At 31.9% G+C, this 14622-nt stretch overlaps 1 protein-coding gene across 1 annotated transcript in view; it reads left to right on the forward strand.

Moving 5' to 3' along the window:
• Cep128 (centrosomal protein 128) overlaps nucleotides 1–14622 on the forward strand; it is a 373328-nt gene that overhangs the window by 25701 nt on the left and 333005 nt on the right. Inside the window, exon 7 of the mRNA XM_077799967.1 lies at nucleotides 720–792. Within this exon, the coding sequence (XP_077656093.1) occupies nucleotides 720–792 (73 nt within the window). The remainder of the gene's footprint in view (nucleotides 1–719; nucleotides 793–14622) is intronic.

Here is a 14622-nt window from a genome sequence, read left to right on the forward strand (position 1 = left end):
GTGAAAATGTTTGGAGTTGAAAGTAATGAAGGTAACAAGCATTAAGAATGGAAGAGGTTTTGCATGGTTGCTAGTAGGGAGTGGGTCCAGAGGTATGGGAGTGGTCTTTCCATGCTGTTTTGTTTATAATCAATGCTTTTCATTTGACAGTGTAATTTGATTGTAAATTGCTAGAGACAGGGTTTGAGATTAAGAGCTTTGTCATTCCCTTCTTCCTCTTTCCTCCCTTCCTTTTTCTTAATTACAAATAAGAGCTATTACAGCAAATTTGTTTATTTGTTTGTTTTTTAAAAACATTGCTTTTAATTTCTGTCTATGGATGTTTTTTCCTTTTTTTTTTTTTTTGTGATGCTGGTAATTGAACCTATGGCCTTGTGCATGCAAGGCAAGCACTCTTTCAACTGAGCTACATCTCCAGCCCCATGTTTGTTTATTGAAAGTGATATTCTAGTGTACAAGTAGTTCTCAAAGCTGGGTACACAGGTGCACAATATCTGCCTTACTTAGGAATTTGCCTACTTCTTGGGCCCCAGCCAGATTTACTGGTTCAGAAATTTTAGGAGTGGAGTCCAATAGTCTGTGTTTTAACAAGCACTCTGGCATTTTATACACTTACTAATGTAGAATATTATGTAATAACTATAATTATATTGTAAATTTCCCTAATTCTGTATATTTTCTCAGATATCCAACTTAAATTTTTTTCATTTTTTGCTTAGGTCTGATGCCGAAACAAAAAGGGTTTTGGAACAATTGACTGAAAAACTTAATGAAACCCAGAAGCAAGAAGTGGTGAGGACTCTATTTATAAAAAAAATTTATTTCACATGTAGATGAAAAGAGGTGGCCAGGCTGGTCGTAATCATAATGAGGCTTAGCAGAGCTTAACCTTTAGTGTGCTATATGCCATTTTATCTAAAACTATGCTTTTGTGCCTTTTATAAAATGATCATGAATTTTAAGAATTTAAGGCTAATGTATCTTAGAGTAGTATTTTAAGAGAATTAATTTTTAATTTTTTAATATTTGGTTTTATGAATATTTGAAAGAGATTTTAAATGTTATTGGATCAGTGATTTTTTTTCATAGCTTTTATTAAGTGATATTTCTGTAACAGGCTCTGGAGCATTCTCCATTAATTATTTTCAAATGAGTAAATGTATAATACTTGCTATGAAGACCTCTTTGCTGTTTTTGTTTGAAAATGCCTTAATTCCCAAGTATTATTGCAAACAGAGATTGTTGACATTATTCATTGATTTATTTGTATCCACTCATTATTATTGGTAGAATTAAAGTAAAAATAAAATATGTATAGTGTTCACTTTTTCCATGTCACTGATATTTTTTTTTTTCTTGAGAAGAGTATCAATAGAAATTGCCACTAAACTGTTAACAAATTTGTCAACTTCAGGAGCAATGTGTATCATTCATTTTCCAGAATGCTTTTTGTTATCTCAAAGTAAGGAAAATTAGAATTTTTTTCTCTTTACTTTTTTTTTATTAAAATTGTAAGTTTTCTAGTCAAAGCAGATTATTTTTCTCCTGTTAATTGTGTTTACAGTTTGTTACATATATTGGTTGAGTTCATTTTAGAGTCTGGTCTGAATGTGTGGCTTCATGTGCTAAGAGATATGCTCTATTTTCAAAGAGTTTAGTTACTGCTCAATTTAGTTACTGCTCTTGCTGTGAAATTTGCCCATTTCAAGAATATGAAACAATTCCCATCTACATAAGATCACCTTTCTTCTGTATTTTTTAATATTTATTTTTTTAGTTGTAGTTGGACACAATACCTTTATTCCATTTATTTATTTTTATGTGGTGCTGAGGATCGAATCCAGGGCCCCATGCATGCTAGGCGAGTGCTCAACCGCTGAGCCACAATACCAGCCCCCTTCTGTATTTTTGGTACTAATTTCTCTGTGAATAGTTGCAGGGAGATGAAGATATAGTGCCTATCTTCTGTTGAAATAGACATAATCTTTGTAGTTAGTGTGTGAGCATGTGGCACCTGGTGTGTGATTGTGGCACACCTCTTTTTTTCCCCCCCAGATATGTCAAGAGCACCTTTAGTTTAAATTGTACCCATTTAAAATATCTAAAACATCACATACTTAAAAAGGTCATCTCTGACATCAACATATTGGTGATTTTCTTAGTTCATTGTAGTGGTTCACAAAGTAAGAAAAATATATGGCATTGTTTAATTAACATACCATCTAAATAGAAGCTAAATGTACACATTTAAGAATATAGTTATGAAGTCCTCTTTATCTTACTAAATGACAGTGTGGCTCTTTTCACAAATTCTTTGTCATCTTTTTAGTTTTTGAAAATTGGAGGCACGTGTACATAGGAAAGTACAGACAACTGTATAGCTCAATGAATTATAACAAGGTGAATATTCACATGTAACCACCCCATTTAGAAATAGAATATTAGCTAGGAAGCCTCCTCATTGCTCTCTTCAATCACTAACTCTTATAAGTAGCCTCTATTTGAACTTTTAACCCTATAAATTTTGGGGGGTTTTGGTAAATGGAATCTTGTTGTCCATTTGTGTGTGTGTGTGTCTGACTTTTTAAAAAATATTTATTATGATGGTGCTGTTTATGGCTGCTGTTTTGGGTTCTTCAGGTTCTTACAATTTATTTTTTGGCTTGTTAGTATTTTTTTGCATGCATATATTGCAATACATTTTGCAATCTATGGTAAATATTTAAATTACTTTGAATTATGGTCATAATACTGTTTTGACTAATCTTATTCAGTATTTTATTGCACTTTACATCCATTTCTGTTGGAGTGCATGGAAGGTGCGTTCAAATTCAGTAGTAGATGGTATCTAGATAGATTTAAAGTGCTTGCACTAATTTATACTCCCACTACCAGCATAAGAAAATTCATGTTACTCTTCATCCTTTCTTTTTTCTTTTTTGTATTTTATTTAGAGGTAGGGTCTCACGGAATTGCTTAGTGCCTTGCTGTTGTGTATTGTGTATATTTAAGATATATATATATATATATATATATATATATACACACACACACACACACACACACAGACACACACATATATATATGTATATAGATATATGTATAATTAAGATATATAACATTATAGTATTGGATGTTTGTTGGCTTTGCACTTGGGATCCCCCTGCTTCAGCCTCTGAGCTGCTGGGATTATAGATAGGCATGCACTACCGCACCTGACACTCTTCAACCTTTCTACACATGCCATTACCAGTTGTTCAGTAGCCATTATGACAGGTGTTGATGTTATCAAACTTATTTTAGGTTTACCTTTGTATTTTCATGATTACTAATGATAATGAACATCTTGTCATGTTTTTGGTTATTGCATATTTTCTGTTTTGAAATGCCAGTTCGCATATTTTGTTCACTTTCTTTATTGAGTTGCTTGTTTTTTGTGGGAGGTTCTTATATGTTTTTACAACAGCACTTGGTCAGTTATGTGTATTACGATGTTGTCTTCCACTCTTCAAGTTATTTTCTTTCAGGGGCTGGGGATGTGGCTCAAGCGGTAGCGCGCTCGCCTAGCATGCGTGCGGCCCGGGTTCGATCCTCAGCAGCACCACATACCAACAAAGATGTTGTGTCCGCCGAGAACTAAGAAAAAATAAAATAAAATGTTAAAATTCTCTCTCTCTCTAAAAAAAAAAAAAAAAAAAAAAAAAAAAGTTATTTTCTTTCATTTAAAAAACTTTCTTAATGTGGACTTTTAATGTAGTTCAATTTTCAATCTTTTCTTTTTGTGATTAGACCTCTTCTGACCTGTTTAAGAAGTTGTTTCTTAAGATCATTGACATAATCTCTCATGTAATCTTCTAGAAGCTTATTGTCTTAACATTTCACATTTAGAGCTAATGTTTATTTGGAATTGACAGTGTGAGGTAGGGGGAATAGATTTTATATGACTCTCCAGTTGACACAGTTTCATTTATGGAAAGGACCACACTTGCCCCATTACTTTACAGTCCTGTCTTTGTCATAAATCAGATGTTCATGTATACAAGAATCTGTTTCTGGAGTCTTTGACACCTGGTTTATTCCTGTGTCCCCGTGCCAATATCTCATTGTCTTGGTTACTGTTGCTTTCTGGCAAGTTGTGATATAGGTATATAAATTGTTTCTAAAGGTTAGTTTGGAGAGAACCGAAATCTTTACAATATTGAGTTTTATAATTCATGAACACAGCATATCTTTCAAATGTTTTAGAGCTGTCTTTTTTTAAACAGCTTTACTGACATATTATGGATGTATGACAAATGGTCCATTGTTAAAGTATACAATTTGATAAGTTTTGACATAAGTATGTACCTGTGAAACCATCACCATAATCAAAATGATGACATTTATCACTCCTAAAATTTCTGCCTCTTTCTGTTCATCCCTGCCCTTCTCCTACCCCAAACAACTCAAATTTCATGTAATCATTTATTTATTAAAATTGTTATTGTGTAGATTTAAGATATATAACATGATATTATTAGATATATGTAGCTAGTAGAATGTTTCTAGAGTAAAATAAATTGATAATGTTCATCATATCTCATATTGGCCTTTTTTGTTTTGTTTTTTTTGTGGCAGAAATTGGTGAGTTTCATATACAAAACAATTTTATTACCTATAACCCTCATGTACATTAGACCTCTAAGTTTGCTCATCCTACATATTTACTATTTTGGATTCTCCGACCTATATCTTTCTATTACGTGCACCATCCTCCCAACCACTGCTTTGTCCTCTGTCTCTGTATATTTGAAACATTTCCCCTTAGGTTCCACATGTAAGTGAGACTATACAATATTTTTCTTTCTGTATATGGCTTATTTTACTTAGTATAATGTCCTGAACTCTCATCCATGTTGTGACAAATGGCAAAATCTTGTTCTTTTTAAGGGCTGAATAGTATTCCATTGCATGTATGCAGCGATTTCTTTATCCACTTGTCTATCTGTGGACCTTTAGGCTGTTACCATATTTTGGTTATTCTGAGTTTGTTTCAATATACATGTCCCAAGTGTAGATATATTTACAAAATGGGGGTTTTCATTTTCTTAGGGGTGTATACCCAGAAGAGTTATATGGTACTTGTATGATAGTTGCATTTTTAATTTCTTTAAAACCTCTATACTGTTTTCCAGAATGGCTGGGCCAAACTTCAGTAGTGTAAAAGAGTTCCCTTTCCTCTGTACCCTCAACAACTTTAGTTTTCTTTGGTCTTTTTGATAATATTCATCCTAATGGGTGTAACATGTATCTCAGTTCTTTTGATTTTCATTGCCCTAATGATTGAGTTCAACAATTTTCATATATTTGCTTGTCATTTTAATGTCTTCTTTGGAGAACAGTCTATTCAGATTTTTTGTTGATTTTTAAATTAGATTATTTGTTTTCCACCATTCAGTTCAAAGAGTTTCTTATATATTTTGACTATTTACCCTTTATCAGATATATGGTTTGCAGTTACCGTCTGTTGCCATTTCATTTTGCTGACTGTTTCTCCTTTTGGTTTGATATAGTCCAATTTATTTTTGCTTTTATAGCCTGAGCTTTTGATGTGATTAACCAGGAACCTGTTCCTTCGGAGGTTCTTAACTCTAGTTTTTTACCCCTAACAGCTCACAAATCTTTTAAAAAATTTCTGGAGCATCTGTGTCTTAGCTGCTTTTTCTGAAATGGTTTGATATTTCATGGGGGATGTGTGGTCCTAAAAGATGAATTGACCTCTCTGGGTTTCTTTCTTTTGCATTTTTTTGTCTCATATGTTCTTATTTTTAGCTCTCCAGTGCCTTAAAATATTTTTACTTAAAATATTCTTTCAGGCTGGGGTTGTGGCTCAGTGGTAGAGTGCTTGCCTTAGCATGTGTGAGGCATTGGGTTTAATTCTCAGCACCACATATAAATAAATAAAGTAAAGGTCCATTGGCAATTTAAAAAATATTAAAAAAATATTCTTTCTAGTTATTTTTAGTAGAAAAGATCACTTAAATTATCCAGTAAGTCATTTTTGGAAGTGAAACTCTTTAAATCTTTTTTTTAAATATATAAATCAGATTCCATTACTTTATTTGCTATCATAATGCACAAATTTTACTGTTTTTCATGAGGTTTTTTTTTTTTTTACTTTCTATGTAAGTAAACAACTTGTGAATATGCATATAAAAGTCTTTGATCCAAACTCATGTATCTTCCATATTGCTGAGGTCCTAGGAGACTTTAGTGAGCTATATCATGTCTGGTTGAAATATAGTTTTTTTTAATGTTAGTTAAGATTTTTTTTTAATGTTAGTTAAGATTTGAATTTGGGATTTGATAATAATGTTAATTTACAGACCACATATTATTTTTTTATTTTTATTTTTATTTTGCCTTTCACCACATGACAAGAAACACAAATGAACAGTTGTTTCATTTGAATTTTTTTCACATAGCAAATAAAACTAGTCAATATAATCTTACATGTATTTGAGTGTCTTACTGTGAGTGTAATGTCTAGCAACTGAGGAAAACGTAGATTTTGTGACTTATTCCAATTGAAGTCAGCGTTTGCATTTTATAATTCTGACATATTGTATTGTATTTGTGAATTCATGATAGCATGCTGTCAGAGAAGATGCAATTTTCTTATTTGAGTGTTAAATTTCTCAGGGGCTGCAACTATTTTCCCCCTTCCAGATTTAAGTTTAAATAAAATTAACAAAGTGATGCACATTCAATTCACTGTGGAAACCTTTTAAATATTGTACAAAAATAAAGTGGAAATAAATGACTTCCTTTATCAATTTCTACTGGTATTGACTGTTTTTTTTCCTTTTTAAAAATTTTTTTAAGCTTTAGCTCAATTCTTGGCCTTTTTTTTTTCTTTTTTCTTTCTTTCTTTTTTTGTTTGCCAGGAAATAAAATCAGTGGCACTTAATCACGGAGCCATATTCCCAGCCCTTGTTAGTTTTTTTTTTTCCCCTTGAGACAGGGTCTTGCTTAGAGCCTTGCTAAGTTGCTGAGGCTGGCTTTGAACTTGTGATCCTTTTGCCTCAGTCTCCTGAATTGCTGGGATTACAGGGTGTGCTTCCAGACCCAGATATGTACTGTTAATCACAGTATTGTATGTTATTCTGAGGCTACAATTGCTTGTCATGCATTATTTTGATAACTAAGATAGATCTTGAAAGTTTATGTGAAAGGTTTTTCTTCAAGAGGCAAAAAAAAGAAAAAAAAAAAAGAAAAAGTATTAGTTGCTGTCACACTAGCCAAAATCTGATTTGTTAATATTTATGAATTATAGTTTTTTTTCCTCTTACTTGTTTCAAACTGCCCATTTGAAGGGAGTAGTTATTAGTTTTAGATGATATTATTATAAATATTTCTGTTAACACTTAATTGTGATAATAACTGAACAATATTGCATAGACCTCATAACATGGGGAAGATTTTAATTCATTTGTTGTCTAGATTTTACCCAGTTGAGTGAGAGATAAATGCATTTGAAGTTTGTTTATTTCTGTAGAACAAAGTCAATTTAATTTTAGTGTTAATAGAGTCACTGTTAAAAAAGTAAACATAGATCTAGTTGTTTCTGAATGGGTTGATCATTAATAAAATTCTGTAAATGCTGCGTTTAGGATAATATGAATATTGCATAGATTACAACAGAAAGATATGTAACAAATATTTATTGAAGTGGCTTTTACACTGTCAAGTATTGTTAAAAATTGGAAGCATCAACATATTAACAAGTTAGAATGTAGCTGGGCCCAGTGGTGCATGTCTGTAATCCCAGCAGCTGGGGAGGCTGAGGCAGGAGGATTTCGAGTTCAAAGCCAGCCTCAGCCAAAGTGAGGGCACTAAGCAACTCAGTGAGACCCTGCTTCTAAATAAAATACAAAATAGGGCTGGGGATGAGGATCAGTGGTTGAGTACCCCTGAGTTCAATTGCTGGTACCAAAAAAAAAAAAAAAAAAAGTTAGAATACAATCTCATGAACAGAATGCTTTTGCTTTTGTTTCACTTCTTTTTGTTAAATACTGACTTTAAAAATCTGTTATTTTGCTGTTTTTATAACTAAATATGAAAATGTAGGATTTTTTTGATGACTGAGTAGTATATTTAATCAATACTTGTCTCTGATAAAAATTTTTTAGTATATGACATTATTAGCATTTTTCCTTTAGTCTCAGAAATAAGAAAGTGAAAGAGTATTAAATGCTTTCTTTAAAATAAGAGTTATTGGGAATTATCTCATTACTCAAATGTTACAAATGTCTTTAGGATCAGAATCCTCACCCTTCTACTTAAGACTGTTTACTTGCTCCTACTTTGGTCTTGTCTCAAGAAATTGCGTGACATTCCATTCATTGGCTCAAGCTGATCATCTAAGATTCACCCTAGATCCTTTTCATTATACCATTCTTCCCATACATTACAAAATACTTTTTAATTTCTGAAATCTTGTCTAATTCCGTCTACCTCTAATACTTCTCTTGAAGCCCCCATCACTTCTCAGTGGGTTCACTGTGGTGGCCTCCACTTAAGTTGATCTCTCTGCTCCCTTCTTGCCCCTGTGCTCCTCACAGTGGCAAAGTTATTTAAAAAAATATTCATCATATTGAATTATCCCCCAATTTTTAAAAACCTTTTCTGGGTTTCTTCTTGTTCCAAATTCCTTGCAGTGCCTATGTTTTCTGACTTTCTTGATATACCTTGAATTTATCTTATTTCTACATCAGAGTCTTTGCAGTGTCTTTTCTTTTCCCAAAGTTTTGCATGGTTGACTTCCTCTGGTCATTTAGGTCCTCAGTGAAAACTTACCTCTTAAGAGAGTTCCTCCCTCCTCCCCTTTTAGTTACATAATTTGTAGCATTTAGCATACTAAACATAGTTTTCTGGGTATTGCCTTTTTGCACTGATATATTTTTGAGGTTTGAGATTGCTTCATATAATGATCTAATGTGCTTTCTGTTTTCTTTTAGTATTAAAAGTAATCCATTGAGTGAAAAATATCTCATAACTTCCTTAACTTGTTATGGGTGGATATTTAGGTGGTTCCAATCTTTTTCATGTATACACAAAACTGCATCAACGATTTTATACATGTACCATTTTGCACATAAAAGGTAAATTGGTGAGGCAAATTTCTAAAAATGGCTTATAGAATTAGAGTTTGCATTTACAATATGTTAGATATGGCTCATTTTTATAATTAGAACTTCTTTTATTTAGGTATAATTGACAAATAGAGTGGAACATATTTATCCTTATATCATGATGTTTTGTTATATGTATATATTATAAGATTATCACAATCAACCTAATTAACATCTATAACCTCATAGTTATCATTTCTTTTCGTGAAAATATTTAAGATATACTCTCTTAGCAATTTTCAGGTGTATAATACATCATTATTGACTATGATCACCATTCTGTGCAAATACATAGCCAGACCTTATTCATTTTGGCTAACCAAAATATTTTTGTCCTGAAAAATATTATTCCCTACTGCAACCCCCAACCCCCAGCAAACATCACTTTATTTTTTCTGTCTATGGATTTTTGGATTCCACAGGTAAGTGAGATCATACAGTATCTATTTCTGAGTTTGCCTTCTTTCACTTAACATAATTGTCTTCTAGGTTCCTCCATCTTATTGCAAATTACAAGATTTCCTCCTTTTTAAGGCTTAATAATTTTCCATTTTCTGTGCTTAACAGTTTTTTTTAATCCATCCATCTGTCAGTGCCTATTTAAGTTGATTCTTTATTTTGGCTATTGTGAATAATGCTACATTGAACATGGGGATTTGAAAAAGTATCTGTATGTTGGATTGCTGGATAACATAGTAGTTCTAATTTTAATATTTTGAAGAAATTTCATCTGTTTTTCATAATGATTATACTAACTTAAAATTATACCAATAGTGTATGACAGTTCCACTTCCTCCACATTCTAACACTTGTTATAATTGTCTTTTTGATAGTGCCATTCTAACAGATTGAAGATAATATGTCATTGTAGATTTACTTTGCATTTAAGTTGCATTTCCATGATAATTAGTTGAGCATTTTAATTTTCCTCTTGCTATTGTTTCTGTTCCTTATATGTTTTTTATATTAACCTTTTATCAGTTATGTAGTTTCCAAGTATTTTCTCCTTTTGCATAGGTTGTCTCTTTGCTTTGTTGATTATTTGCTTTTATGTACAGGTGTTTTTCATTTTATGCACTATAGTTTGTCTGTCTTTACTTTTGTTGCCAGTGCTTTTAAGGTCATATCCAGACCAGTGTCAAGAAGTTCTTTTCCTGTTTTCTCCTAAGAGTTTTATGGTTTCATGGCTTGGGTTTAGACTTTAATCCATTTGAGTAGATTTTTTTTTTTTTAAATGTGAGATAAAGGTCTCTTCTCATTATTTTGCCTGTGGATGTCCATTTTTGCCAACACCATTTATTGAAGAGTCTGTCCTTTATCCTTTGTGCATTTTCAGTACCTTTGTTGAAGATCAATTGATTATAAATGAATGGATTTATTTCTGGTTTCTCTCTTCTGTTCAGTTAGGCTAGGTTATCTGTTTTTTTTTTTAATTTTTAAAAATTCAAATTAGTAATACATGACAGTAGAATGCATTTTGACATATCATACATAAATGGAATATAACTTCTCATTCTTCTGGTTGTACATGATATAGAAATACGCCAGTCGCATAGTCATATGCACTTAGGGTAGTGATGTCTGATTCATTCTAATGTCTTTTCCACTCTGTCCCCCCTCCCCTTCCTTCACTCCTCTCTGTCTAGTCCAAATTTCCTCTAGTTTTTCCCTAGCCTTCTCCCGCATTATGTATTTTTATATTCTAGTACCATGATGTTTTGAATCCTATATAGCTTTATAGTATATTTTGAAGTAAATGTGATTCTACCAGCTTTGTTCTTTTTACTCAAGATTGCTTTGTGAATTTGAGGTCTTTTTTGGCTTTGTATGAATTTTAGAATTATTTTATATCTGTGGAACATGCTACTGGAATTTTCATAGAGACTGCATTAAATTTGTAGATCACTTTGGATAGTATGGGTAGATTTGTCTAATCCGTGAGCGTGAGATAACTTTATGTTTATATATGATTTCAAGTTTTTTTCCTTTAACATCTTATTGTCTTAAGTATATAGATCTTTTGCCCTCTAGGTTAAATTTAATCCTACATATTTTATTTTGATGCTATGCTAGATAGGGTTATTTTCTTGATTCATTTTTGAGAGAAGTTATTTATAGAAATATTGCTGATTTTTGTGTGTTGAACTTTGATTCTTGTGGCATTATCAAATTTGTTTATTAATTCAAACATTTTTTTTTTGGTGGAGACATTAGGGTTTTTTATACATAAAATTATGACATCTGCAAATATGGATAGTTAAGCTTCTTTTCTGATATGAATGTCTTTTATTTCTTTTTCTTATCCAATTGATCTGGCTAGGACTTCTAGAACTATATCAAATGTAAGTGTCGAGAGTGGGCATCCTGATCTTACAGGGAAAACCTTCTGTTTTTCACCATTGAATAAAATCTTATCAGTAAGTTTACCAAATAAGACCTCTATTACTTTGAAATTTGTTCAAAATTTTTGTAATTTGTTCAAGATTTTTATCATGAAAGCATGTCAAATTATATGAGATGCTTTTTCTGCATCTGATGATATGATTTTTATTCTTCATTTTGTTAGTTTGGTATATCACATTTGTTGATTTCATCTTCAATTTTTTTGAAGAGCTTGAGAAGAATTGGAATTCATTCTTTTTTAAATGTTTGGTAGAATTCACAAGTGAAGGCTTCAGATTCTGGGCTTTTCTTTGTTGGAAAAATTTTTATAGCTGAGTCAATGTCCTTTTCACTATTGGTCTGTTCTATTTCTTCATGATGCATCCTTTTTTAAAAAAAATATTTTTAGTTGTAGATGATCACAATACCTTTATTTAATTTATTTTCTCTTTTATGTGGTGATGAAGTTTGAACTCAGTGCCTCACATGTTGTATTTTCTGGGAATTTATCCATTTCTCCAAGGTTAGCCAATTTGTTGGTATTCATAGTAGTCTTTTATGAGCTGTTGTCTTTCTGTGGTATCACTTATAATGTCTCCTCTTTTATTTCTAATTTTATTTATATAAATATTCACTTCAAAAAAATTTAGTCTGCTAATATTTTGTCAATTTAGTTTATCTTTAAAAAACCAACTTCCAGTTTAATTGATCCTTTCTGTTTTTCTTGTCTCTATTTCATTTATTTCTTCTCTAATCTTTATTATTTCCCTCTTTCTGCTGAATGAATTTATTTGTTCTTTTTCTAGTTGTTCAGCAGTTCCTCATGACCTGTTAGGGGCTTTTTTCTTTTTTTTAATCTTGGCTTCTCATAACATGGCAGTATGCTTTATCAGAACAAGCAAGCTAGAAGAGGACCAGTGAGAGAGAAAAAGCAAGTTGGAAGCCAGTTTTCTGTAATCTAATCATCAAGTGTCATTAAAACATTTTTGTGCTATTTTCAGAATTAGAATCAAGTTCCTTGGGCCAGCTGCACTCAGGAGAGGGAATTATACAAGTTCATGAATATCCAGAAGTAGAGGTCTTTTGGACCCATGCCAGAGACTGTTTAACACAATTAAAAATAGAATGATGATCAAATAATTTCACTTCTGTGATCATTGCAGCATTATTAACAGTATCCAAAATCAGGAAACATGGAAACAACCTGGTTTACTGATGAACAGATAAAGAAATAGCAATGTGTGCGTGCGCGCAGTGCGCGCACACACACACACACACACACACACACACACACACACACACATATACACACATTGTTTAGCTTTGAAGAAGGAAATCCTGTATGTTGAAACAAACCTGTTAGTAACAAATGTGGATGAACCTGGAGGACATTATTTTATTGTATGATCTCACTTATATGTGAAATCTAAAATTTCTCTTTCATAGAACAGAGAGTAGAATGATAGTTGCACTGGTGGAGTAGGGGGAAATGGGGAGATGAAGGTCATACGGTATGAAGTTTCAGCTTTTCAGGATGAACAAGTTCTAGAGGTCTAATGTGCAGCATAGTGACTATAGTAAATAAGACTGTTTTGTAAGCCTGAAATTTGCTAGGAATAGATGTTACGTATTCTCGCCACAGCACACACACAAATGGTAACTAAGAAAAATGATGGGTATGTTTATTAGCTTAACTGTGGTAATTATTTCATAATATGTATATACTTAAAAACATCTAATTATGTCTTATTAGAATTATTACTAAAGAAACAAAAGAATTCTGCATGTAGAGTAACTGTGTATAGCATGTGCTTGCTGTGGTGAAATTTCTAATGTCTGCATAATTTTGTATTTTCATTTTAGTATGTGGTTACCTGAATGACTTTAATTTTCATGATAAACATTGCCTTCTTAGAGATAGAAGCCATTCACCTCATGGAATTTATTTATATTTAATTTCTTTTATTAGAGCATTATAGTTATACATACTAGTTAGGTTCGTGTTGACACAATCCTACATGCATGGAATTTGGTATGTTCCATTTCAGTCTGTTGTGCCACCTTTCCTCTCCTTCCTTCCACTGTTTTCCCCTTCTACTTTACTGACAAATGAATGTCTTATTGCTAAAGAGTCTATTTACAGTTTTTAGAATGGTGCTAATTTTTTGATATACTTTTCCTCAGCATTTATTGATCAATCAAACTTATCTTTACCTATATTTTAAAAAAACAAGTTGATATAATTTGCCATAAATGTAATTTGCTTTAGATGTGCAATTTAGTGATTTTTTTTAAAATTTAATTTTCTGAACTGTGCAACCATGATAAAATCCAGTGTCAAAAATTTCTATTGTCCTATTAAAGTTTTTCATGACTTTGTCAAACACAGACTTGGTTGCAAAAGTTTTTTTTTCTTTAATTTTTAAATAACTGGGCCTTATTTATTGCTGCTTTTAAATGAATACAGAATGTCTGTTATTCACTGTATCCTCCTGCACAAACATGCATTGGCAAAATAGTGTAAATTTCATTTAGGGGCTATATAAGAATACATGTGAAATGTGGTTGAGTTTGAACAACTTTTAGTGAGGAAAAGCTTGTATCAGAGAAAAATTCTTTCATGTTTATTTTAGAGTTCCAATTAAACACTTCTTAATTTGACTTTGGGTTTTTATCTTTTGAGCAAATCACAGTTGAAAACATTGACAAGCTGATGAAAAGTCCTTTTAATTATTTGGTGCCCATAAACATTAATACCTTCCTAAGCAGGTCATGCACATGGATACAAAAAGTGAAAAAGAACTGAATGGACAGAACAGTTCCATCATTAATTGGGTACTAAATGCAATTGTTGGCAGAATTGATATTTTCCCTTAAATCACCAGAGGGCACTCTTTTCTAGTATATTATTCTTAACTGAGCAATTGAATTATTGTAGTTTGTTACTGGGATCCAAGTGTGGATTAATTGAAGAATAATGACTGATTTTTTGGGTATCTTTCATTTATTTATTTCATTTATTTTATTTATTTACAATATGATCATTAGAAAGGATTCTACATATAAG

The sequence above is a fragment of the Urocitellus parryii genome, chromosome 6 (assembly GCF_045843805.1).
Source record: "Urocitellus parryii isolate mUroPar1 chromosome 6, mUroPar1.hap1, whole genome shotgun sequence".
Lineage (NCBI taxonomy): Eukaryota > Metazoa > Chordata > Mammalia > Rodentia > Sciuridae > Urocitellus > Urocitellus parryii.